Genomic DNA, 24,712 nt, shown 5'->3' with positions numbered 1-24,712 from the left:
CATCTATTTCAGGGAAGGCCTTGTGTATTTCAGCAAGACAATGAAAAACCACATACTAAAGCTATTACAACAGCATGGCTTTGTAGTAGAAGAGTCCGGGTGCTGCATTGGCCTGCCTGCAGTCCAGATCTTTCACCTATAGAGAACATTTTGTGCATCATTAAAAGAAAAATATGTCAAAGACAACCACAAACTCGTCAGCAGCTGGAAACCTATATCAGGCAAGAAACTCCAGAAATTCATAACCTCGATGCCCAGATGTCTTCAAACTGCTTTGAAAAGAAGAGGAGATGCTACACCATGGTAAATATGCCCCGTCCCAACTATTGAGACCTGTAACAGGCATCAAATTTGAAATGAGCTCATTTTTTGCAAAAAAAGTGTAAAATTTCTCAGTTGAAACATTTGTTGTTCTCTATGTTCTATTGTGAATAAAATATTGGCTCATGTGATTTGAAGTTCTTTTAGTTCTCATTTTATCTATCTATCTATCTATCTATCTATCTATCTATCTATCTATCTATCTATCTATCTATCTATCTATCTATCTATCTATCTATCTATCTATCTATCTATCAAGTAAGTTGGTAAGGATCAGCAGTGTATCTGCATTGAGTTTCAGAGGTGAATGGGAGGATCGCACTGGGGGGTTGGTGGAGGGGGGCAGTGGAATTCTTGAATCCTCAAATCCTGGAAGTGGGAGGTACGAAGAAAAAAAAAACCCTCCTTCATATGCCTTTCCAGAGGAAGAATCGCTGCTGTGAGCGACAGAGAAAGCGCAAGACAAACATGCACTTTCGCAGCAGTTTACCTCGGCGTGACTCGTACATCTCCGTGCTCCGCGAGACACCCGCGCGAGTTTATGAATGACAAACTTCCCAAACAGCAAAGACGTGGAAGTTTTCTCACGGTTTATCTACGCACCTGGACCAAAACCTATTGTTTGGTTCAACTGGTTTAAACGCGACTCGCTACTTTCTGCAAAAACAGGAGAAATCTGGCTGGTTTTGATTTAATTCCGCGTGGGATATTGTCTACGGAGGTCGCTTGTTTTGGAGGAATGCTTTACAAACCTAAATAACTCCCACAACAAGTGCACTTCAACACAACCAAGTGCTCACAATAACATTCAGAGGTGAGTGCTTTGAACTTTGTGAAGAACCTCAACATTGTTAGTGTTATGCCTTTGATATTAATTTTTATAATTGAAGTATATGAAAAAAATAAACTCAATTTAAAGAAACTCTTTTGCAAGTTTTATGTAGAGAGGTCAAGACAGATGTATTGATAGCCTATATGATTGTTATATAAATATAGGCTCATATAGCCTAGTTGTGCTTTTTAAAGTAAATCATTCTCATTTCCATTGTGTTTGCACATTCATGAAGAGACAAACATTGAATAGGTGCTCACAGCAGGAGTAGTATAAGAATGCTACATTGTGTTCCCTCAATTTACATATCAATGAATATGAAAAGTGACCTATTTTGAGCTGTAAAACCCTAGGTGGCATTGTCTGTCCAGTATTTGTTATGGATGCATTGTGTTCCTTGAGGAAACAAACATTTCCAGGGTGATCTGCTTCTGTGTTAATGATAAATCAGGGGTTTTTGTGATTTTAACTGAACTGATGTTTCCTGGCTAACCTCTGTTGTAGAGTTTAGATGAAAAGATGCACTAGTAGAGTCATTCTAAACATCTTAGTCAAGAACCAAACTGAGTCAGTCCCATGCTCAACATGTTACGCTAATTTACCTTTAGGGCCACTTTCTGATCACGAGTCAATGTGTCAGCATGTCAGAAAATCTGAGGATGACTACTTCATTCCACAAGCATTAATTTCAGAGATGAATCATGAATTAAACTGATATTTTTCAAAACCACCTCAACCTCCCTCCCTGAGGAGCCCATCTTGACTTATTGTGGCACTTGTGCTGAGTTACGGCCGAATCTCATAGTCGACTGTGTCAGCTGGAGCCCATCCAAATTGAATGTGTAATATTGGATGCGCTGAAAGATGAGCTTCGTCCATGCACCTGGTCAGAGCGCTGCTCAGTCACCAACTGTGACTTATTCCTGCTGCTGGTTTTTTCCATGTATTTCTTCTCAATATCACTTTCAGCAAAACTGGATAGTAAACTGCAGCTGAAGCTTTATATTCAGAGTTTAAAAACTTTTCTGCAAAAATCAACATTACAGAATGAAGTTTTCTTAGCAATGCCACAAAATAAATATATTGGGTTCCCCAAAAAAACCTTTTGGTAAACAGTGAAGTTCTTAAAAGAACCTTTTTTGTGTGTGTGTGTGTGAAGAATATTTTAACATTCTTCCACTATAGAACGTTTTGTGCAATAGAAAGGTTTGGTGGCTGTTAAAGTTTCTTCTGATGCCAATAAAGAACCTCTAGTTTTAAGAATTTACATTACCACTAATGTCGTTCCCATTTTTAGGAGTTTTTAGTGTGCATCAGTGATTATGCAAAACGGAGCCAACGGAGGTGTGGATAGGAAGGCAAATGGTGAAATAATTGACTTGGATTTCCTTTCCTAATCTATACAATTACAGGTGTAAAGCCTGATAACTACCCGGAGGGGAGGGGTTCTGGGATGGACTGCATGACTATCTCCCAAAACAAACACTGAGTCGAGGAATGTCATGCATGGATGCAGCAGCATAGTAATTAAGGGTCCGGGCCGGACTCTCAGTGGGGTAGGGAACACAGCAAACCCCAACCTTCAATTATCACAATGGGCTTTTCAAATGCTCCTCTTGCATTACTGTGGAGAACTCTGAACGGATTGCTGGTTTCAATGCTGTTTTCCACTTTTGTTGGCGATAGTTGTAGTTTCTTCATTTGCATTTATCCATTTATAAGATGCTTTTGTCCAAAGCAGCTTTCAGAGAATTGCAGAAGTATAAGCAACTGCTTAAAGGTTATTTAGGGCCAAAAATGTAAAGAAATAATTTTTTAATTTAACTTTTTTGCTGAATATATATTTATTTATTTAGTTAATTATGCATTTTCATATTTGCTAATCTGTAATATGCACTATATACTATATGTGTGTGTGCATATATATATATATATATATATATAAGATGTTTAGTTTCACTAGAGATAAGGAGTACACTGTAAAAATATTTTTTGAAGTTAGCGATAAATAAGATAGATTAAATATGCTTTGCAAGAAATACTATTTTGGTTTTCGGAAATTAATGTTTATTTACTTGCCATTTCTTTGTAGTTGTAAAATTTACTAGCAATTACTAAGTGAAAATTATTTAAGTATTTAATTTATTTATTTATTTATTGGTGTTGTAGCTTGTAGCTTGTTTCCTGTACATAAAGTTTTAAAAAGCAGAAGCTATCAAGCATGAGCACTATCAAATTCTTTCATTTCAAAATCCATGGTGGTAGAACTGTGTAACGTGTTAGCAATTATCCCTCAAGAACTTCACACATTTTTTTAGACGTTTTCGTGACTGTTGTTGAAAAACACTTTTATAGCTCATCTAATAACATTTCTTTGAATCTCGTCGGTGTGCCGCAGTTTCATGTGTGAAAAAGTTCCACGAATAACTCCACATTCTCATCAGTTTAAGAGATTCTTAAATTTTACTGCTTTGACACTGTTATGGACAGCGCCTGTGAGGTAAATGAACTGCGTTTATGGCCTTATCATAAACCCACTGCACACCAGCATTTAGGATTTTTTATTCAGGGTCGCCACCCACTGCAGAACGACCGTCTCTTCATGTACTTGCCTTCAGCTGAATTACTTTGGCATAAAACCATCCAACAGCTCTCAGTAATGGACGGACATCCCTCGTTTATCATTCTAACGAGGTGATCATAATTAACTGAATTGGATTTTGCTGTACGTCAACTCTTCTAGATGTAAATGCATTATGATTGAGTATTTTAAACACACTTGTGTGAAGCTGAGACTTGCAACAAAGGTGCTAATCAGTTGACAACTTTGTTTGCATTCACTGATATTCTAATTCCCTTCATTCTCAGTAATGAGAGCAAAACATGTCACACCAAATTGCGTTGTTTTAGATTGGAAATTGTGAGTAAAGTTGAAGGTGCGAGAGCAAATGGTCTGCAGCGTGATTATTGGAGGAGGGGGTACAAAAACAACCGCCAGATTACGGCGCTTTTGTTGGGTAACGTTTGGCAGGGGTGGAGGCGTGACTGGGGTCCCAAGGAAAGCCAAGTGTCAAGTGGCGATTCGTAGGGGGGCATAGCATTAACAGATGTGTTTCACACCACCGGGATGGTCTCTCCACACCTACTCAGGGGGCAGCTGCTGTCGGGTGAGGGGTCGAGAGGTTTGGGGCCTCTGTTTTCTTCATACTTCAAACCATGTTTGAACTAGTTTTTGATTTTCGAGGTCTCTAGTCCCAAAGTTACAGCTTTAAAGTTAAGTTTAAATAGGACGCTTGTTGCGTTGAAATTAGGAGATTTTTATTCTATTATTTATTAGTGGTTGTTTTAGTGGGTGATGGGTTGTTGCATTAACAGTTGTTAATGCTAAACTTACTTACTTTACTTTTGTCATTTAGCAGACGCTTTTGTCCAAAGCGACTTACAAATAAGAAAAAGTTACAACTCTATAAATACTATATACCCACATATTTAAGAAAATAAAGAAATTAAATAAAATTGACACATGCATATAACAACATTTCAATAATAAACATATAAATGAAAAAATTAAATAAAAAGCGATACTACTATCCCTTGCCGGTGTCCCTGCCCGGTGGAGTCGCACGGTAGAGTCGATGGTCTTTACACTCTTTACTTTTTTACTGCTAAACAAACTTAATTAATATTTAAGTGCAATGAAGGAGCCTTAGAAGTCGAATTAGTGAGTACCAGATGGGCTTTATAGCCAGGTGACGTTATTATTTCAGTAAATGAGAGGGGTCTGGTCTTTGTAGCAGAGCGTGAGTGTAGTTGGGCTTATTTTGTGCCTTTTATGATATAGTTATAAGTAGAAACTTATACTGCTGTTTAAAAGTGTGGGCCTGGTAGGTCTCAAGGCCTCCAGTCTTCAGTGTCACGATCCTTCAGAAATCATTCTAATATGCTGATTTGATGCTCAAGAAACATTTATTGTTATTAAGCTTACTGGCCTCAAACTTTTGAATGGTTTATGTTGCTTGAAGTTGTTCCTACTGTGATGTGATGTGTGTTCAAGTGATTTTGATCAGAATAAAATGGACTCATTCTCAAAATTAAGAGTAAAGTCTGCATATTAGATATTTATTTGATGCTTTATGTATGTAGTTTCTCACGCAAACTGTTTAAAATTGTAATGTAAAAACTCAATAAATAAAATGTATATAAAAAAAAAAAACTAAGACCAAACTAATTTTATTGTCATGGTTTTCAATGGACACCAAAATTAACATTTCTCTGTGGTATTTACATTGAAGTGGTGTTTATTTGCGCTCAAATATCATTACAACTTGACTTATTATATATTTAAACATCACGGGATGAAAATAAAGGTCCCAGAATGGTGTTATCAGAGCAGGAAGCACCATTGTGGGTGAACAATTCTTAAAAGAACCATTGCTTGAACATTATAATTACCTAAAGAACCCTTTTCCACTATAAAGAAACTTTTGTGGAATGGAAGGATTCTATGGATGTTAAAGGTTCTTCATGGAACCATTGATGCAATAAAGAACCTTTATTTTTAAGAGTTTAAGCAACATTCTAGCCAACTAGAACCCTCTAGAACACACAAATACGTTTCCAACGGGATGCCATCGAAGAACCATTTTTGGTTCCCCAAAGAACCTTTCAGTGATCAGTTCTTAAAAGAACCATTGTTTCTTAAGGTAAAGAATATTTAATCATCTGAAGAAAGGTTTTTCCACAATAAAGGCCCTTTTGTGCAATGAAAAGTGTTCATGTTTTGAAAGGTTCTTCATGAAACCATTGATGCCAATAAAGAATAATGGGAAAAAGCCAGTTCATTTTTCCTTCTTTGTATCTTTTCATAGCATGTAAGATTAATTCCTGTACACATTCTCTTTCACTTTTTGGCAGGTAGCTCTATGCTGCCGGTGTTGATGGGCCAGTGCTGCCCACAGCTGTGTGAATGAGCTGTCTCGGCCCACCCTCCTCGCCCAGCTGCCCTGGCATGGCTTCTCTCAGGATGATGAAGTCATGGCATTTGCTTCTCCTGTGGGTTATTCTAGCTCAGCTCCCCTTGGCCCACTCGCGTCCCGCAGTAACCGAACAAGGTAAGTTTTTCCTGTTCCCATGTCCACTTCCAGGCTGTTTCTAATCTGAACAAAAGGACGAAAGCGGCACATCTTTTACTTGTGTGATTTAGGCTCCAGTACATTCATTTGATGTTCAGTTTACACTTGGCTCTACCTCATGCAGCAGCAGAGTTCTGGTCACGGCTCCATTTTTGATGTGGAGTTAACAAGTGGAGCTGGAACTCATTAGGGTCTGATGTGCTGTAGGACTCCAGATGCTTTTCCTTTATGCATCCAAGTAGCTTCGGGGTCTTTCGCTCTTTCTAGAAACCTTAGAGGTTCAGATGGATCACGGTGGAATGCACAGCATTGCAAAGACTCCTTAACGTGCTAAAAGATCTCCAAACACAACACAGACCTCTATAGCAATAGGAGAATGGCTTTGAATAATTGATATATTTAATCTGGAATGCTCATTAGCTGCTTCTCTCTTACCCATTGGATTTGATATATTGGCACCATATGGTTATAGTAGCTAAAATTTGATTTTCAATTTTTTTTTTTCCAATATTAGATATCAGTATCTATAACACCATTATTTTAGTATAACTGGGATAATGTTATAGTTTTTGCTAATATTTTTTATTTATTTTTATTTTAAAGTTTTAGTGCAGTTTGTGTTGTTGTACTTTTTATTCATTTAAAAATGTCTAATATAGTTTTAATTAATTCTAATTTCAGTTTTAATTATTGTAGAACATCAATTTGAATTAAAAATGTCAACAAGCTGAAATAAAAATGAGTTTCAGCTTGAATTAATTTTTTACATTTTATTTCAGTTAACATTTATTTTAATATTATTCAGTTAATATTTATTTTATTCTAAATGTTTATGTTGATGCATCCTTATAGTTCAATGTTTTGAGTGAAATCAAGAAGTTTGATAATTTGCTTTTAACTTTACTGTGAAGGCAGGAATCAGAATTGTTGTTGTGACAGCCTGACACCAACACAGTTACACTACAGCCTCGATTGTGAACAGCTTTATTGATGATGAATGTTTGCATACAAGTGGACATAGTGTCCATTGACAGGCGCTTAAGAAGCTGATATGTTGTACACTGTGGGCTGCAGAGCTAATCTGCATGTGAAAACAGTCATTATCCATATCCTGTTGCTGCATAAACTCTTGCTCCATTGTTTGCGAGCCTTGATCGAACTGTCTATTTGTCTTCTCGCCTGAATTGACTTGTTGTGGTGACTCGGTGCCCAGCACTATTACTAGCCAGGCAGGAAATCCCAGCAGCAATCCATCCAGGCTATGACTTCCTCTACTGATTCCCAGCCAAGTCTAGAGCTTAGCACCAATCCTAGTCGATGCGGAGAGACGGACAGCTATAAGCGTTTGAGGCTTGTTTTATTGAAGCTTTAGTTCATTAAAAGGCTCGTAATGATCTGAAATGCAATCACTTTTAGGCTTTTAAAGATTCTGCGGATGAATAACAAGGTGATGACATGTTGTCCACTTCAGCTTGTACTGACTGACCAAGACAAATGGGTCAGGCCTCCGCCTCCCTCTGAGAAAACACATTCTCTCCTGCTTCTCCGAGAAGCCAGTCTGGAGCGGTGTGAATCCGAGCACACAGATGTGTGTTGGTACGGCTCGCTGATGAAATCATACTTGTGTTTTTGGGTCGGTCAGACTGGGAAGAATGATGTAGGAGCATATCGAGATTCTTTGTTTAGTGGAAAATTTTAAGTTTTAATTTGTTTCGTAGCAGTCATAAACTAGTGTTTTTTCCACAGGATTTCTTCTGTAAACAAAATGTGCTTCCAATTCGACTGTTTAGGTGGTGTGCTCCTCCCCTTGTTGTCGACTGCTTAAAATTTAACCAGGAATGGTAATTTTGAGGCATATTGAGAATCAAATTTGACTGCAAAAATGTTATGTGCACAAAGCTCCTTTTAGCTGAAGCTGAAGTGCAATAGCTTTTTATGATTTTATATGGACATTATGGACACTCTCCACATGAACCGTTTTGGAAGGAAGTGTGCATGGGATTGCCTAGAAAAAACAAATAATACATGCAAATAATAAATGGCAACTAGTCATGCACTACTGTGTAAAAATGTTGGTCAGTAAGATTATTATTTTTATGTATTTTACTTTTAATCAGCAAGGATGGATTAAATTGATAAAAAGTGAGTAACATTTGTAATTTGACAAAACATTTTTCAAATACATGCTGTTCTTCTGAACTTTCTATTCATCAAAGAATCCTTAAAAAAATTTCCATTACAGATTTGTGCAAATCTTATGCGATATTTTATAAATGTTGATAAAAAAAAACAATTGTGAAATGACGGTGTTTCCCTTCACCCATGTTATGCGACTAAAATGTAATTTTTACCTCTCACGATAAGTCATAGTGGCAGATGTTGGTAGGTACACGTATATCGCAGCCACCGCACTTGCCATTATTTTTATTTGAAGGAGTTGTAAGCATGTATCTTTAGAGAAATAGCGCGGAGAGCCACTTCTGGCATCGGCTCCGGTAGCCGTGTTGGAGCCGTAATGCAGTGTAAATAAGGGGTTATCCTAGCATTAATGGCAAAGAAAAGTCTCTTATACTTGACATTGTTTCTTGGAGGTTATAGTCCATTAAAGAATGATCATGTGACTTTTACGTACACCAAGTGACATGTAAATGCAGAAAAACTGTTTCAATTGCAGTTTTTTGAATTGCCTGAAAAACCACCTCATATGAGCGTAAAGCTTTTTTGCAATATATGGTTTTCACGAAATTGGTGTGTTTCCATTGGATGTTTTTTCAATTCGCTATTTTAGTTTGCGCAGTTTTAAAGGTAATGGAAATGCAGCTATAGATGCAGCCTTGGTGACTGAGAGACTTCATTATAAAACATTCAAAAAATCTGACTAACCCCAAACTTTTGCACAAATCAAATGCAACATTATTTTGCTTCAAATTAGTTCATAGCTTGGTAGAAGGAAGCTAATTAGGCATATGATAACATAGCAATGTCAAAAGCAAACTCCTAACGTTGCATATTGTTGAGCTTGTAACATTGATATTATATAACATTGGGAGGGTATGAGGGTAACATTGATGGGGTTTTTTTGGACATTTTTGTCTTTTTTTGCCACTTAAAGCAAAACCACTTCTCTATGAAGAATTAATAAATGCTACACTCCTCTAAAAATAATTTATTGAACCAAAAGTCACAGCCAGGCATTTAATTTTAGTATAAAGGCATCAAAGGGGATGCTGGGAGTTGTCAGGACTATAACTGCAGTTGTAAGTGCTGTTTTTCTTGTAAATGTGAGGCTTAGGGTCATGTTTCTTCTCCAGTAAATGACGGGAATGATTGGAAATAAAGGGAATGGAAGGATATCGGATGAGACATCAGTTCTCATTTTATTTTCAAGACCAGCATCTCCCTCAGCCTCAACCTTTTTCTTTTTCTTTTTTTTTTGTTAAATTGGGCTGAAGGGAAAGTTGATCCCAACCCCCTCTCGTCCCTGCCAGGATTAAGGGGCCTGTGATCCAGGAAATACCTCCACTTGGCTCAAGTGAGATCTCCATGACAACTAGCCGAGGAACCTGCTGTTACAGGCTCTTCTCCGTCTCTCCAAACACGCTCTCTTTCCCCCTTCCGTCTCTTACGGATCCGCTCGCATTGTCAGGAAACACTCCGGAGGACAAAAGGGATGGATTAGTTTGTTTGACAATTAAGGTGACTTTAGGTTGTTGGGGGGTCTCTTTGAATGGGACAGCCATATGTTCTGGCGTCAGGGTTTTTTTGGGCTTTTGTTTTGTATGTACTGAAACTCAGGCCTAATAAGTGTAATGGGCCACCGGAGGTTAATCTTTAAACTGTTTCATTTTTTCTACAGAACTTCCCCCTCTTTTGTAAAGGAAGCATTGCATTTCTTGCTAGCAGGCTTGTGTTTTAGATTCAAAATGTTTGAGTTGTGTGCAATATTGAATTTGTGGGCGAATCTCATCATAAACATGCCTAGACCACATTACAGCTCAAAAACAATGAAAAACAAAACAAGAAATTATTATTTATATTTTATAATTAAATTGTTACAGTATATTTAAAAAATATACAAATATTCAGATTTTGTACATTGTGACATTATTTTTATGAAAAATAAGCACATTTTCCCATCATAATGTTTCGATATTTTACCTTTTTTTTTTTAATTCTAATTTTTATTGTTCTCAAAGAGGAGACATTATTCCTGTAGTAGTGTTTTCATTTATTTATTTATTATTTTTAACTTTTTCACATTCCAGTCAAAAGAAAGATTTTTTTTTTGCATTACAGTAATTAGATTAAACTTAATGTGCTTAATTATCATAAATAATGTTATCATTTAAAAATACTAATGCTCAAGGCTTAATTTCCTTTGTCCAAATTATAATAATTATTTTCTGTTAATTTTAGGTTAAAATATGGCCAAATGTGATCTTGACAGGTTTCGTGAGACTCGTGAGACAAAATGTAGATGATTTTCCATATTCCTCTTTTATTTTGTGGCCTCACAGTTTTCTTTTTTTTCTTTTGTTGATTGTGGTTCTGCCATATTTTTATAGTTTAATTTGTTCGTTTATTTTTAAGTTTTTGAGGCATCACTTCCTACAAGCTCATCCCTCTTTTTTTAGTCATGGCCATTAACTTTGTTTTGCGGTTCTTCACTTTTCTTTGGACAAGAGCCATCTCTTGTCTCACACTTTGTTTTAAAATTCCGATTTTGATCCAGTACCCCCTTTGTCAAACCTTCGCTGGTCTTCTGTTCCACCACTAGTCCGAACAGAGGTGAACATGGAGCTGTACACATTGTTCCCTGGGGAGCGTTTGGTGCTGCAGTGCTTGGCTCAAGACGAAACCCCAGTCGTAGGCCTAGCGTTCATCTGGACTAAAGACTATGCTGCAGTGCTGGATGGAGACCACATGCAGGTGAACGGGGGCCAGCTGGAGATCGGGTCAGTGGAGCTGAGAGACTCTGGGCTTTACTCCTGCACTGTCCAGAGCTTGTTCGGCAACCACTCTACCTATTTCATCGTTAACGTGACAGGTATGTCTTGCAAGAACTTAGAGGGGATGAGCTTTTGGTTTTTTTCTTATTGAAGAAACACACATTTCTTCACAAACGACTCAATTGGTGGTATGGACATAAATTATATCTGGCTTGTTAAACAGAGTTGTTCTGCTACTTTTCCAAGCAAACAATCAAGGAAACAAGTGACAAAATATCATATGAACTACTATAGAAGGAGGAATCTGAAGTTTATTTAGAGACCAGAAAATCATAGAGAATCTTTTTAACACTTTTGGCCTAATGGCAACCAAACAGTTATATATATATATATATATATAATGTGTATATATATATATGTATGTATGTATGTATTATGTTCAGTAAGTCATGGCAACTTGCAACTTTAACTTACCAAAATAAATTGAGCAATTTTGACAGTTGTTTTTTGTTTTTTTACGGTCTATGAGATTCAACTTGATATTTTTTTTAAAGTCAGTTTAATATAAATCATTTTTTTTAAGGATTGTTTTTAACAGTGTATTAGCTATGTTTCCACCCACATTAATTATATAAATTATGGGATATCGCTTTAACAAACTATGAATGGGAATGCCAAGTGCTTAAAATCTCAAAATGTGCATTAAACTTTAAATTTGCTAAATGTGCTCAATTAAGGTGCATATTTTGATAAGAAAATACACATAAACTATATAATTTCCTTAATGTGCACCATGTAATGTTAAGATATTGTTTTTATTATTATTATTTTTTCTCTCTCTCTTTGCAATTCGTATTGTTGGCAAAGGGGATTTTCATTTCTGTAATACCTAAAATACATGTTTCAATTGTAATTTATTGTTAATTATTTTTAATTCATTAAATGCATTAAAACATACTATATTGATGCATCTATACTTTACTATTTAATTATCTAAAATCATTTTGCACAATTAATTTTTTTCACATTCCAGTCAAAAAAATTAAATGAATAATTTTTTTTTTTGCATTACTGTAATTTGCTTAATTATAATGTGCTTAATTGTCATGAAAACAACGTTAGAATGCTAAAAACCTTCATGCTTAAGGCTTCATTTTCAATTTCCAAAATATGATAATTATTTCCTTTAAATTTAAAATATGGTTAAAATATGACCCAGACATGATCTAAGCAACCACATAGCAACCCCCTGGCATCATGCTGGTAAGATTTGCACAGGCAAACACCACTTTTGAAATAGTTAAAAACTAGTTTAAGTTGCCTTTTGAAATTGTTTTGTTGTTATAGATGAGCAACTGAGACACTGTGAGGCCATTTCTCTCCTTTCAGCTGTGGAATGTATCAGGCGTTGAGTGGTGAATTTGTTTGACAGCTCCCCAGAGTGTGTGTGTTTGCGTCTGTGTGATGGGAGCGTGGGCACAGCTCTGGAGCGGAGCCTGTGGTGACTCATGCGCTCTTGCTGTCCGCTGCTCTGTGAAGGGCGGATGTGTTACTTTGTCCTGGTTCACTTTTCAGATCAAGCAAGAATACAAAATCACCAGAATATTGTGAACACATAAATAAAAGCATCGGAAGCCTCTCCTTTCTCAACCTGCTGCTATTATTTGCTTCATGACTGGTAAAACCAAACACTTATAACTTATTGGATATAAACCAAGACATTATCGGGTGGACAAACAGACAAATAAATAACCACATCTGCATGCGTTTTGCTGAATTTGTCTAAATTGTGCATGATGAATTGTGGACTCGTGCTATTTTCTGACCTTTATGGCTGGCTGTATGAATGTATTCTCTGACACACATCCTGCCAACTTTGTCACAGGTCACGCAGTAGCGTCTTCTGAGGATGAGGACGACGATGAGTCATCGTCAGAAGAGAACAAACCGTCAAGTAGCCAGGAACTTTTACGTAAGCATGCAATTTTTTTTCAGAAGGAAATCAAATGATGAATTTTTCATCGTTATTAATACCATATTTCCTCTGTAGCGTTAGCGCCTCATTGGGCCCAACCTGAAAAGATGGAAAAAAAGCTTCATGCCGTACCGGCCAGCAAAACGGTGAAATTCCGATGTCAGGCCGAGGGAAACCCGACGCCGAAACTACGCTGGCTCAAGAATGGAAAAGAGTTCAAAAGAGACCAGCGCATTGGGGGCTACAAGGTACGTTTGCACCTGAGCAGACTTCAGTTCCTGACTGATATCACTGTTATGTGGGACATACATCCTTCATATGCTTTGCACCTCAGCTGAGTGAACGAAAACTGATACTTCAGCTTACAATAGGCCAAAATCACAGCCTGAATCTCTACACCCTGAACCTGACACCTGAATACACACACCCTGATGTAAACGTGCAGGAAACATCACAGCTCTGCTTACAAATAGTTAGCTGTAGTGATTAGAGCTTGGCATTTGATTTGCTGTCGATTTAAAAATGGATTCATGAGAGATTATTTGTCATACCAGCCGTATACAAGTATACAGAGGAGGTGAAATACAGTTCCTTCAAGGCCCCTAAAATTGTAAAATAAAATGACTAAACATTGAGAGACAATGAGCAAAGACAAGTACCACAATGTGCAAGAACAATTTTGACCCTGGACCACAAAACCAGTCTTAAGTCGCTGGGGTATATTTGTAGCAATAGCCAAAAATACAATGTGTGGGTCAAAATTATACATTTTTCATGTTCCATGAAGATATTTAGTACATTTCCTACCGTAAATGTATCAGCTTAATTTTTGATAAGTAGTATGCATAGATAAGAACTTAATTTAGACAACTTTAAAGGCAATTTTCGCAGTATTTAGATTTTTTGCACCCTCAGATTCCAGATTTTCAAATAGTAGTATCTCGGCCAAATATTGTCCTATCCCAACAAACCATACATCAATGGAAAGCTTATTTATTCAGCTTTCGGATGATGTCGAAATCTCAATTTCGAAAAATTGACTCTTATGACTGGTTTTGTGGTCCAGGGTCACAATTAGTAACCACCAATTAAAATTAAACAACATTAATATCGAAGTGATTTTGAGGTTTATTTGGTCATCACATTCCCTTCAGGGTGCATTATTACAATACTTTTGCAGTTTCAAGAGCAATACAACTGATGTTTTAAGTGTCTTTAAACTTGAGTAGCAAAAATGGAATTCAGTAAGTTTGATTCATTTCTGTGAATCAGTTTCAGAATCATGATTAATTTCAGAATCAATCAGTCAGTTTTAAATTTTTAATGATTATTATTGTCATATTGGTCAGTATAACTGTAAATTATTAAATATTGTTCTTATATTTATTCAGACATCTGTACGGTAAATGATGGTCTCTTTAATTTGAAGTAAATCATTTTAAGCCATTAATAAGCCAAAAATACATATGTGACCCTGGACCACAAAACATAAGGGTCAATTTTTTTAAAATTGAGATTTATACATTATCCAAAAACTAAATAAATAAGTTTTCCATTGATGTATGGTTTGTTAGGATCGGACAATATTTGGTCGAGATACTACTATTTGAAAATCTGGAATCTGAGGGTGCAAAAAAATGTAATTATTGAGAAAATCGCCTTTAAAGTTGTCCAAATGAAGTTCTTAGCAATGCATATTACTACCTAAAAATTACGTTTTGATGTATTTACGGTAAGAAATTTACTAAATATCTTCATGGAACGTGATCTTTACTTAATATCCTAATGATTTTTGGCAAAAAATCTAATTTTGACCCATAAAATGTATTGTTGGCTATTGCTACAAATATACCATTGCTACTTATGACTGGTTTTGTGCTCCAGGGTCACACATATGTATTTCACATAAGAGATTTGTGAATGGATTCATGCAGATTTGGCTTTTAATTTTAGTGTATTTGGAGTGAATACATTTTAAAGAATTTTTATTTTCTTCCATTCTCAGCTGCGGGAACACATGTGGACCATAATCATGGAGTCCGTGGTGCCCTCAGACAAGGGCAACTACACATGCCTTGTGGAGAACGAATACGGAAGCATCAATCACACCTATCAGCTGGATGTAGTGGGTCAGTCATCTCTCAATATCAACCAGTGGCAATTTAGGAATAAATATTGCACTTAAATCCAAATCTAATAAACATGTATTTCAGAGCAATCACCGAATTCCCTTTGGGATTAATAAAGTCAATCAAATCTAACAAACGTGTATATTTCAGAGCGATCACCTCACAGGCCCATCCTGTATGCTGGTCTCCCTGCAAACCGAACGGCTGTGGTCGGCAGTGACGTAGAGTTTGTCTGCAAGGTGTTCAGCGATCCCCAGCCTCACATTCAGTGGCTCAAACACATACTGGTGAACGGAAGCAAACTGGGACCCGATGGACTCCCTTACGTACGCGTCCTAAAGGTAAAGGTTTACATTGAAATGCAGTCAGTTTACTTCAGTTATATGGAGCAGATTCATCAGTGGTCCACACATATTAGGATGTCTTGGTTTGGGATCCGATGTGATGAATTTGGTCTCTTGTCATCTCCAGCACTCGGGGGTCAATAGCTCGGACACCCAGGTGCTGACGCTCTACAATATCACAGAAGAAGAGGGCGGCGAGTATATATGCAAAGTGTCCAATTATATAGGAGAAGCCAATCAGTCAGCCTGGTTAACTGTCCTTAGACATGACATGCAAGGTAATTTGACCACAGGATAGTCTGAAGCGATCTCCGTAGAGGTTTTAGCCTTGAGTTTCTCCCATGCTTTGGGTTTTCCTATCCCATGATGCCATGGAAATTCCCAGTTGACCCAACCAATGGCGATAAGTCCCTCGCTATGGATTGGGTCTTGCTGGAGAGAGTCTCCATGTGGCTTGCCTGATGTGGGTGGAGGTGGATCGAAGGTGATGGTGCTGGGCAGCAATATTTGATTCCTCTAAAGGTGATGGAAAGGTTTCAGGTGGTTTTCCGAGCATCTAACTGGTTTTTAAATCAACCAGATAGACGCAACGACTCTCCAAAATTTCCCAAGCTCAACGTGGTCCCGCTTCCTCCTCCTTTCCCTCATGTCTTGGGCCTCGGGTCTACTTTTCTCATTCTCTTCCAGACGGCTGGCCTCAACACCACCGACAAGGAGATGGAGGTGCTCCAGTTGAGGAATGTGTCCATTGAGGATGCTGGGGAGTATACTTGCTTGGCGGGTAATTCAATTGGGATCTCCCATCATTCAGCTTGGTTGACCGTTGTCAAAGGTATCTGGCAACTCTTTCCTGTCCTCTCTAGACCTTTCCGTCTCGTCCATCGCTCCCAACAGTGGCCATTTGTTTGTGTCATTCGCCAGTTTCAAGCGAACCACGTTTAAGTCAAAGAGCATTTACTTAGCTATCACTTTAGCCGGTGTATATTTTGCACCGTTGACAAAGGCCGAGGTGTTTCACAGGAACGTGTGTGGCCGTCCATAGGTGCACAACCACCCATGCGTGGCTCCAGCTTGCCAACTAGACCAAACATTTGGATTTTAGTGACATCGTCCCCTATAAAGTATCATCTTACTTGGGTGCCCTCAGGGGTTTTCACTTCCATTGACCTGGCAAATGACACCAGTTATGGCACTTTCACCTCCTCTACTTACCTTTCTCTAAATACCTTGTTTTCTCGCTCTGACCTGCTATCTTTGTTGTTTTAAAGAGTGGTTAGTGCACATCAAGTCACCTTTATTCAGATTAAATGAGCTCATTTTGAGAGTAAGCAGACTGATATGAGAACATTTTGCATAAAAGCTCTGTTCTGACCTAGTGAGCTACTTTGTTGTCTTCTAAGGCAGCATCCTAACTGTGACTGAACCTCACAAATTACTTATTTGGAATGCTTGACGTAGAATGTGACTTCCTGCACCCCACAAATAGCAGAAAGGAGATCCAATTTGCATATTGCTAAAATGACAAATCAATAATCTCAACCTTTTTGACTCTCCACAATCCACAACAACAATCAGAGGTTCCTTGATTTTTCTGTTTTTCATGATTTACTCAATAAGGATTTAAAAAAAAAATGTTTTACTCACAATTTCTACACAAAACATTTTAGCTTGGTATAAATAGACAAGTGTATATTCATTATAAAAATGCCCATGGAGTTTTATTAATTAAAGCACAAGACTTTATTAAATTACATGTGATTTCTAGACCTGGAAATGGCATAGACTACCTCATGTATCAAAACCTGGTTCTTTGAAGGAAAAAAACATTGTTAAGGGGGTTAATTAAAATAAGTATTTGTTTTTTTTATAGTTGTTTGGGCTTATTTTAATGCTTGTTTTGTGTTATATTAATCATTTAAAGTCATCTTGAGGCCTCTTAGAAGTTTATGAAGCCCCCTACTCGGCCACGGCCCCACAGTTATTATGTATTAAATATTTTTTATTCGCTTTTTGTGTGGTGCATGGATATAATGTGTTTAAATGGGATCTAGGTGCCGGTATAATTCTGGAGCAGTGTTATAATTCTTTGACTATAATATGAAATTACTGTGACTTGGTGCTGCATTATCATTGCATCATTAAATCAGTTTTTTTTTTATTATTGTATGAAGTTGGCATCTATTTTCAGAGTTTTAGCTCTGAAAATAGATAGTTGTGATAGCTGTCACTTTATATCACTTCCTCTAATCTGATAGATTATCAGCTTGATCACTAACTAATAGCCTATAGGTTTCCTTGTGGTAAAAATAATTATTAATGATCAAGCATCACAAAATTAGTTCCTTATCCTCTGGAGACTGTTTTATTTCAACCACAGCATACTATTGCAGAACAACTCAACTCTATATGAACGAAGCTCTAATTTAATAACAACCATTCAGGTGTAGTCATGTGTCACTTTGGCCTCCCAGGACAATTTGGCCAGGATGGTTCTATTTCATACTTGTGCAAGGGATGACTGCAGCCTCATGCCGGTGGAGAATGTGGGGCGAAATACTACGCCACAAAGGAGCCATTATGCAGCTACAAAGGAAGCTTGTGCTCTTTTCTCAGTGCCAATAGTGTCAAATGCACTGGTTGAAATAAAACAGAGCTGGGTGTATGTGTGGATATGTGTGTGTGTGTGTGTGCCTGTCACCAGCGTCTACCAGTGTGTGTCAGGCCAAAGCACCGTTTAATGCTGTAGACACAGTAACAGAGGTGTTCTTGATGTCGGTTGACACTGTACTAGTAGATTTAGCCTTATTAGTGCTGTTTGTTATGGCAAGAATCACTATTATATCTGTATTTTTGTCTTGTTTTGAGAAGCAAAATTTGTCAAATAAGATTTGTTTCCAGACAAAATAGATTGAATCAAGTTAAGCATAAACCTATGGAAGCCAGTTTCTGCCAATGACAAAAAAAAAAAAAAAAAAAAGGTAATTGTGACTTGTCACGAGTTTACATCTTGCAATTCTTACTTTTTCCTCACAATTGTAAGATTATACCTTGCAATTTTGGCTTCTTTTATCAGAATTTTGACTCTTCGGACTTTTTCTTGCGATTATTTATATTTCGCAATTCAGATTAATTTGCGCAGAGTTGTGAGTTATAAACTCGCAAATTACGAGTTTTAAAGTCAGAATTGTGGGATATAAACTCACAACTGTAAGAAAAATGCCAGAATTGTGAGATAAAAAGTCGCAATTACCTTTTTTTTTTTTTTTTTTTTTTTTTTTTTTATTCAGTGGCGGAACCTGGCTTCCATATAATCCTCACCAATATTTTTTTATATTTATACTTAACATTAATAGAATTCTGAATGAAAAAATTTAATTTCTGTTGAAAACAAGTCTTTTTAATTTATATAATATCTTTTTAATTTTGCTTATCAAGTAAAATCTTGTTTTGAGACAAAATACTACTTACGAAACAGGGTTAGTGTAGTTAACTAACTAAAACTAAAATTGAAATTAAAATACATTAAACCTTAGTAATATATAAAAACTAATAAATGACAAAAGCACATAATAAAATGACTAAAAATTTAACGAAAATAAAAATGAGAACTGAAAATATAACAATTTAATTCAAAATATTAATAAAAACTATAATAATTTAAAAATAATGCTAAAATAACACTTAGATAAAATAAATAAGGAATTCTTCAGAAGATTTATGATTCTATTTTTTGTTACTGACTGTAGCATTCTGTTTGCCCCATAAGCCGCCGCCACCACTCCCTCTGCAGTCCCCAGTCAGTCCTACCTGGAGGTGCTGATCTACTGCGTTGGTTTCTTCCTCATCTTCCTCATGGTAGGAATCGCCACCATCGTCAAAGTCCGCAGCTCCTCCAAGAAGAGCGACTTCAACAGCCAGCTGGCCGTCCATAAACTGGCCAAAAGCATTCCTCTCCGCAGACAGGTAACAGATAAGGGCTTTAATGTATGCTGTCCAAAGAAGGGCCCTTGTATCTTGTCAAGGCCCTTAAAACCCCCCCATTCTGCTTCCTCGCTCTACAGGTGTCGGTGGAATCCAGTTCCTCTCTGAACTCTGGTGTGATGTTGGTCCGACCTTCACGACTCTCCTCTAGCGGGTCGCCCATGCTGTCAGGGGTGTCTGAGTACGAGCTGCCCCAGGACCCATGCTGGGAGGTGCCCCGAGAGAGGTACGGTACTCAACCAAAATCTGAACTTACCTTGCTTCTCTAATTGGGTCAACCTAGACATCGTTTTGCAATGTTGTTTTTGTTTGTAACAGGCTAGTACTTGGGAAACCTCTGGGCGAGGGCTGCTTTGGCCAGGTGGTGATGGGTGAAGCCATTGGACTGGACAAAGACAAGCCCAACCGCACAACTAAAGTCGCTGTGAAGATGCTGAAATGTACGTGGTTTTGCAAAGTTAAAGCTTTAAAGGCCCCATGAAATGGTTTGACACAATGTCTAAGGGATCTGACTGATTTTTGATGAAGTGCCAACAAAAACTTCATAGACTTACATTGAAGGAGCGACCACAATATCATATCCTGCAAAAAAATAAGTAAATAAATAGATATTATTAAATAAATCGTATTAAATGTTATTAAAAATAATTAATATTTTGTCCTGGTTTTCTGTAAAGTCCTTACAAGAATATATATTTACTTGAGCAGCAAAATTGTGTACATTTTCTTTGCATAGTCTTACTTGATTTGAAATATCTTGAATTAAGTTTATTGTTCATACCTCATTGGCAAATCTTGTTTTAATGATAAACAACAATAAGGAATTGTGGGGAAATAAATGTAAATTTATTTCTAGAATTATAGAATAATCATATTTATATGTTCTTTTAAACAATAATATTTAATAATAAGGATATAAATAGTAATTATAATAATAATTGTCCCAATATTTTCTCTTTATTTGAAGGTTTAGGTATTTATTTTCTGTAAAATCAGACAAAAATTCAAATTTAGAAAACAACTTTTTGGAATGTAGATCCAACAGACATGAACTTTTAGTCATAAAACTCTCATTTTGATTTCAGTAAGACCAAAGCACATTATTTATCATAGAACCGGACCTCATCAACATTCCCATGTTTTCATTAGCTGACGCCACTGAGAAGGACCTGTCTGACCTCATCTCAGAGATGGAGATGATGAAGATGATTGGAAAACACAAGAACATCATCAACCTGCTTGGAGCTTGTACCCAGGATGGTAAGAGCCCATCTGAGGATTCTTACAATCATGCTGGATTTCCTCTCTCAAGACACTTTTATTTCCTTCATCCAGGCCCTCTTTATGTCATTGTGGAATACGCCTCTAAAGGAAACCTCCGGGAATATCTGCGTGCCCGACGGCCACATGGCATGGAGTACTGTTACAATCCTGACCAGGTTCCTGTGGAGAGCATGTCCATTAAAGACTTGGTCTCCTGTGCCTACCAGGTGGCTCGTGGCATGGAGTACCTGGCATCCAGAAAGGTATTGTTGTGTGATTTATTAAAAAATGTCTTCAAAATGTGGGCTGAAATTAATATTTTTTTGGTCTGTGTGCATTCCCCAACAGTGTATCCATAGAGACTTGGCAGCACGCAATGTACTTGTAACAGAGGACAATGTAATGAAGATAGCAGACTTTGGTCTGGCCCGGGACGTTCATCACATAGATTACTACAAGAAGACTACAAATGTAAGCAGTCAGTTCTTCAAATAGTCATATTTATTATCTAAAAAGTCAATATATGACAAGGGAGCATCTTTATTTCTTCTTCAGGGCCGGCTGCCTGTCAAATGGATGGCACCTGAGGCTTTGTTTGACAGGATTTACACGCATCAAAGTGACGTGTAAGATGGCTCATGTTTTCAATTCCACTATACCTTCATATCAGTGCTCTTATTTTATAGAAGTTCAGTTTCTGTGTTGTGTTTTGGTACTGAGTGTTCTCTTGTTGTAGGTGGTCTTTTGGTGTCCTTCTATGGGAAATCTTCACCCTGGGGGGCTCGCCGTATCCAGGAGTGCCCGTGGAAGAGCTCTTCAAGTTACTACGAGAAGGTCATCGCATGGACAGACCCTCAGCCTGCACTCAGGAGATGTACGGCCCTTTCAAATGTTAGAATTAGCAACTAAAAGATGATTCTTTTAATTTGATTAAACAGAATCTTTCACAAAACATTTAACTTCCATAATTGGACACGTTTTTGAGTGAAACGTGCCATATATTTTTTGTTTGTTTGTTCTTTGTAATAATATGTAATATGTATTTTATGTTGATTTTATTTTTTTCTTTTCCTTTAGCTGAATTATTTTTTTCTTTGAAATAAAAAGGCCCATTCAGATATTTTTATTAGCAACTAAATTAAATTAAATATTAAAAAAAAAATTACTTGCATTATGAAACATATTTTTGAGTGAAACAGATTGTAATTTATTTATTTTAATATATATATAATAATCATTACTTAATTATTAAAATAAACAGATATTGAGTGAAACAGACTGCAAAATGTATAAGCAATTATCTTATAAAATTAGTATTTTTTAAATTATTTAAATCAATAAATAATCACTCAAAATGCATCATACCGTTTTAATACAAGTTTAAAAGATTCTGTTTTCCACTTTTAGTTACTTTACCAGAAAATAAAACTTTATTCTTTATTATGAAATGCACTGATGAATTGTGCACAACAGGATTTAATACAAATATTAATTATTTCATGTTGTCTTCACATAATGACTCTTTCCAATTGAATTTTTTCCAGATACCTGATGATGAAAGACTGCTGGCATGCGGTTCCCACACAGAGGCCAACTTTTAAACAGTTGGTAGAAGACCTTGATCGCACTCTGTCCATGATATCCAATCAGGTAAGGCCAGCAGACTTCATAGGTAGCTACCTTTTAACTAAGCATCCCACTCAAAATGAATCCTCATAAGTGACTGATGTGAAATGCACATCATTGCCAGCAACTCCAAAATGCAAATATGCTGCTGTATCTGCCAACAAAATGTTCACTGTTCTAATTTGCAGTGCATTCTGGGAATGACTTATTAATGTATATGTTTCCCTTGCAGGATTATCTGGACCTCTCCGTTCCCCTGGAGCCCATGTACTCTCAGGTCATCCTGAATGAACGGAGTTCCACCTGCTCCTCCGAGCCAGACTCGGTGTTTTTAAGAGAGTCTGGACCTGGAGAACCCTGCATCCCACTGACAGTTCCCCCTCAGCAAACTGTACGATCCTTCAAAAAACGCTGACAGTAGAGAACACCTGGACCTCCATGTTCATAGAGGACCTCTCTACATCTTTCTGCTTCCTTTGACTCGTAAACTCTGCAGGCTCAGAGACTGAGGAGTTCAGCCTGGGCCGTTCTAGCACAGAAACGCAAGCAGGAGGACCAGCAGACTCTCTAAAACAAGACTGATCAGAACAGAGGGAACTATCAAACTTTGTGTCCTTCAGAGGGATCGATCCTCACAAATGAGATGTTTGCAAAGCGTCACGGAAGGATAAAATGGTCGTCGATGCCAACAAAGTCAATAGGGTGGAGAAATAATTTGAAGTGTTGGCTTTGTAAATGTAGTTAAATTGTACAAACATGAAATTATATAAACACTGTTTTTATATTACTATTATAATTATTATTATTTTTGTATGAGTTTATTCCCTTTTATGTTCAAACATGATCTGCAGTACCGTGTCCTAACCAGCCTGGCATTTTGTCATTGCTTGGTTTCTATTTCTGCAGTCTAGCAAGGAAATCTCATTGGTCAAAAATCATAGGATATTATATTAAGAATGAAGTGTGTAATTTTGTTGTTTTGAAGATGTTCAGATACTTTCTTGTATCCCAGCGATTCAAAAACACCATTTGTAGGTCGGTTCCCTGAAAAACAGTATTGCACTCTCAAAACATTTATCTATTTGATCCTGACCTGCTCAATGTAGCAGTATTGGCTTGACCAGTATCTTGAATTTGGGGCGGGACTATCTGTTTGTTCGACCAATGAAGTAAAAGTTTAGGAAACCTGTTTGAAAACAGTCTTTATTTTATGCCGCTTGGCAATGCTAGTCATGCAGAAATTCAAAATATGTTCTGACTGGCTTTGATTGTTGCATTTTCTGAAAGCATCTCTTTCATTGTAAAAAAATTAATAACTTATGGTTAAAAATGTAATCTCGTGCCTGTTTAGAACATGGTGTCACGCAGATTTATAAATGTTAAAAATAAGCTACAAATGAAATCTGTTACTATTGCTTGCTGTTACGATCGTAAGGTGTGATTGCAGTGTCCTGAAACACTAAATTCAAGTGTGAATGAATGTTTAGTAAGTATTAATATGAAACAGCTGGAATATGCATGTCTGTTTAGCATCAGCATGGTGGTTGACAATCTGTTAGCACCATTTTCAAAGCATAGCATATCTGTAGCGTCATTATTTTAAGCTAGACTCTCAAACGACAGTGTTTATATGACAGGATTGGCAACTTGTTGTAAGGAACAGTGCAAAATTTTGTTCTTGAATAGACTTTTGATGCTTGTGTGATTATGTATGTCCTGATGTGAATTTCGAGGCAGTGGCCATGCACTTATATGTCCTGAGGGAATCTAAATAAAAAATGTTATATATAAAATATAATCTCCCATTTGTATATGTAGCTCATGCACGTAGGAATTAAATGACAGATGAACCAAACGTCTCTACTTGCAGGCCAGAGGTTGTTGGAAGGGCAGATGAGCATAAGTTGCCGACTTAAATTCGAACCGTCCACTCGTGTTGAGAGCTAAGCGCATGATTAACGGTGAGAAGAAAGTGTTTTTCCCCTCCGCCAGCCCCTCATCGATTAACCACGCCAACACCAAGAGCAAACACAGCTGCATCAGGCTGTTTATCAGGAGGAAAAACTCTCACGGCAGTGAAACAAGACAGCTAAAGCACTTAAGTGAGAGTCTTTGATTAATGTCAAGCAGTTTTTCCAGTAGATTGAATCCAATATGGCA

General features: G+C 37.1%; 1 protein-coding gene across 2 annotated transcripts; it reads left to right on the top strand.

Annotated features, from left to right (window-relative positions):
• Positions 1–757: 757 nt before the first annotated feature.
• On the top strand, positions 758–24,341 carry LOC306866169 (fibroblast growth factor receptor 1-A-like). Of its 2 annotated transcripts, none has more exons than XM_079411242.1 (17): positions 758–1,135; positions 6,068–6,264; positions 13,120–13,206; positions 13,285–13,457; positions 15,215–15,338; positions 15,489–15,679; positions 16,370–16,514; positions 19,449–19,645; positions 19,744–19,889; positions 19,982–20,103; positions 20,813–20,923; positions 20,999–21,189; positions 21,275–21,397; positions 21,482–21,552; positions 21,663–21,800; positions 22,471–22,576; positions 22,785–24,341. In XM_079411242.1, the coding sequence occupies exons 2-17, from the start codon at positions 6,120–6,122 to the stop codon at positions 22,965–22,967; spliced, it is 2,253 nt and encodes a 750-aa protein (XP_079267368.1). In that variant the 5' UTR covers positions 758–1,135; positions 6,068–6,119; the 3' UTR covers positions 22,968–24,341. The 2 variants fall into 2 exon arrangements, with proteins under 2 accessions (XP_079267368.1, XP_079267369.1); XM_079411243.1 differs by lacking the exon at positions 758–1,135 and adding an exon at positions 2,566–2,709.
• The last annotated feature ends 371 nt before the right edge of the window (positions 24,342–24,712 follow it).

Source organism: Barbus barbus (assembly GCF_936440315.1).
Source record: "Barbus barbus genome assembly, chromosome: 47".
NCBI classification, from domain to species: domain Eukaryota; kingdom Metazoa; phylum Chordata; class Actinopteri; order Cypriniformes; family Cyprinidae; genus Barbus; species Barbus barbus.
This window is presented reverse-complemented; position numbering and strand designations above follow the sequence as displayed.

Bases quoted from the DNA above. Each gene is read 5' to 3' on its own strand.
- LOC306866169 (XM_079411242.1), top strand. From the start codon at position 6,120: ATGAGCTGTCTCGGCCCACCCTCCTCGCCCAGCTGCCCTGGCATGGCT. The intron at 21,801-22,470 runs GTACGGCCCTTT...AATTTTTTCCAG, and splicing joins TCAGCCTGCACTCAGGAGAT to ATACCTGATGATGAAAGACT. The intron at 22,577-22,784 runs GTAAGGCCAGCA...TTTCCCTTGCAG, and splicing joins TGTCCATGATATCCAATCAG to GATTATCTGGACCTCTCCGT.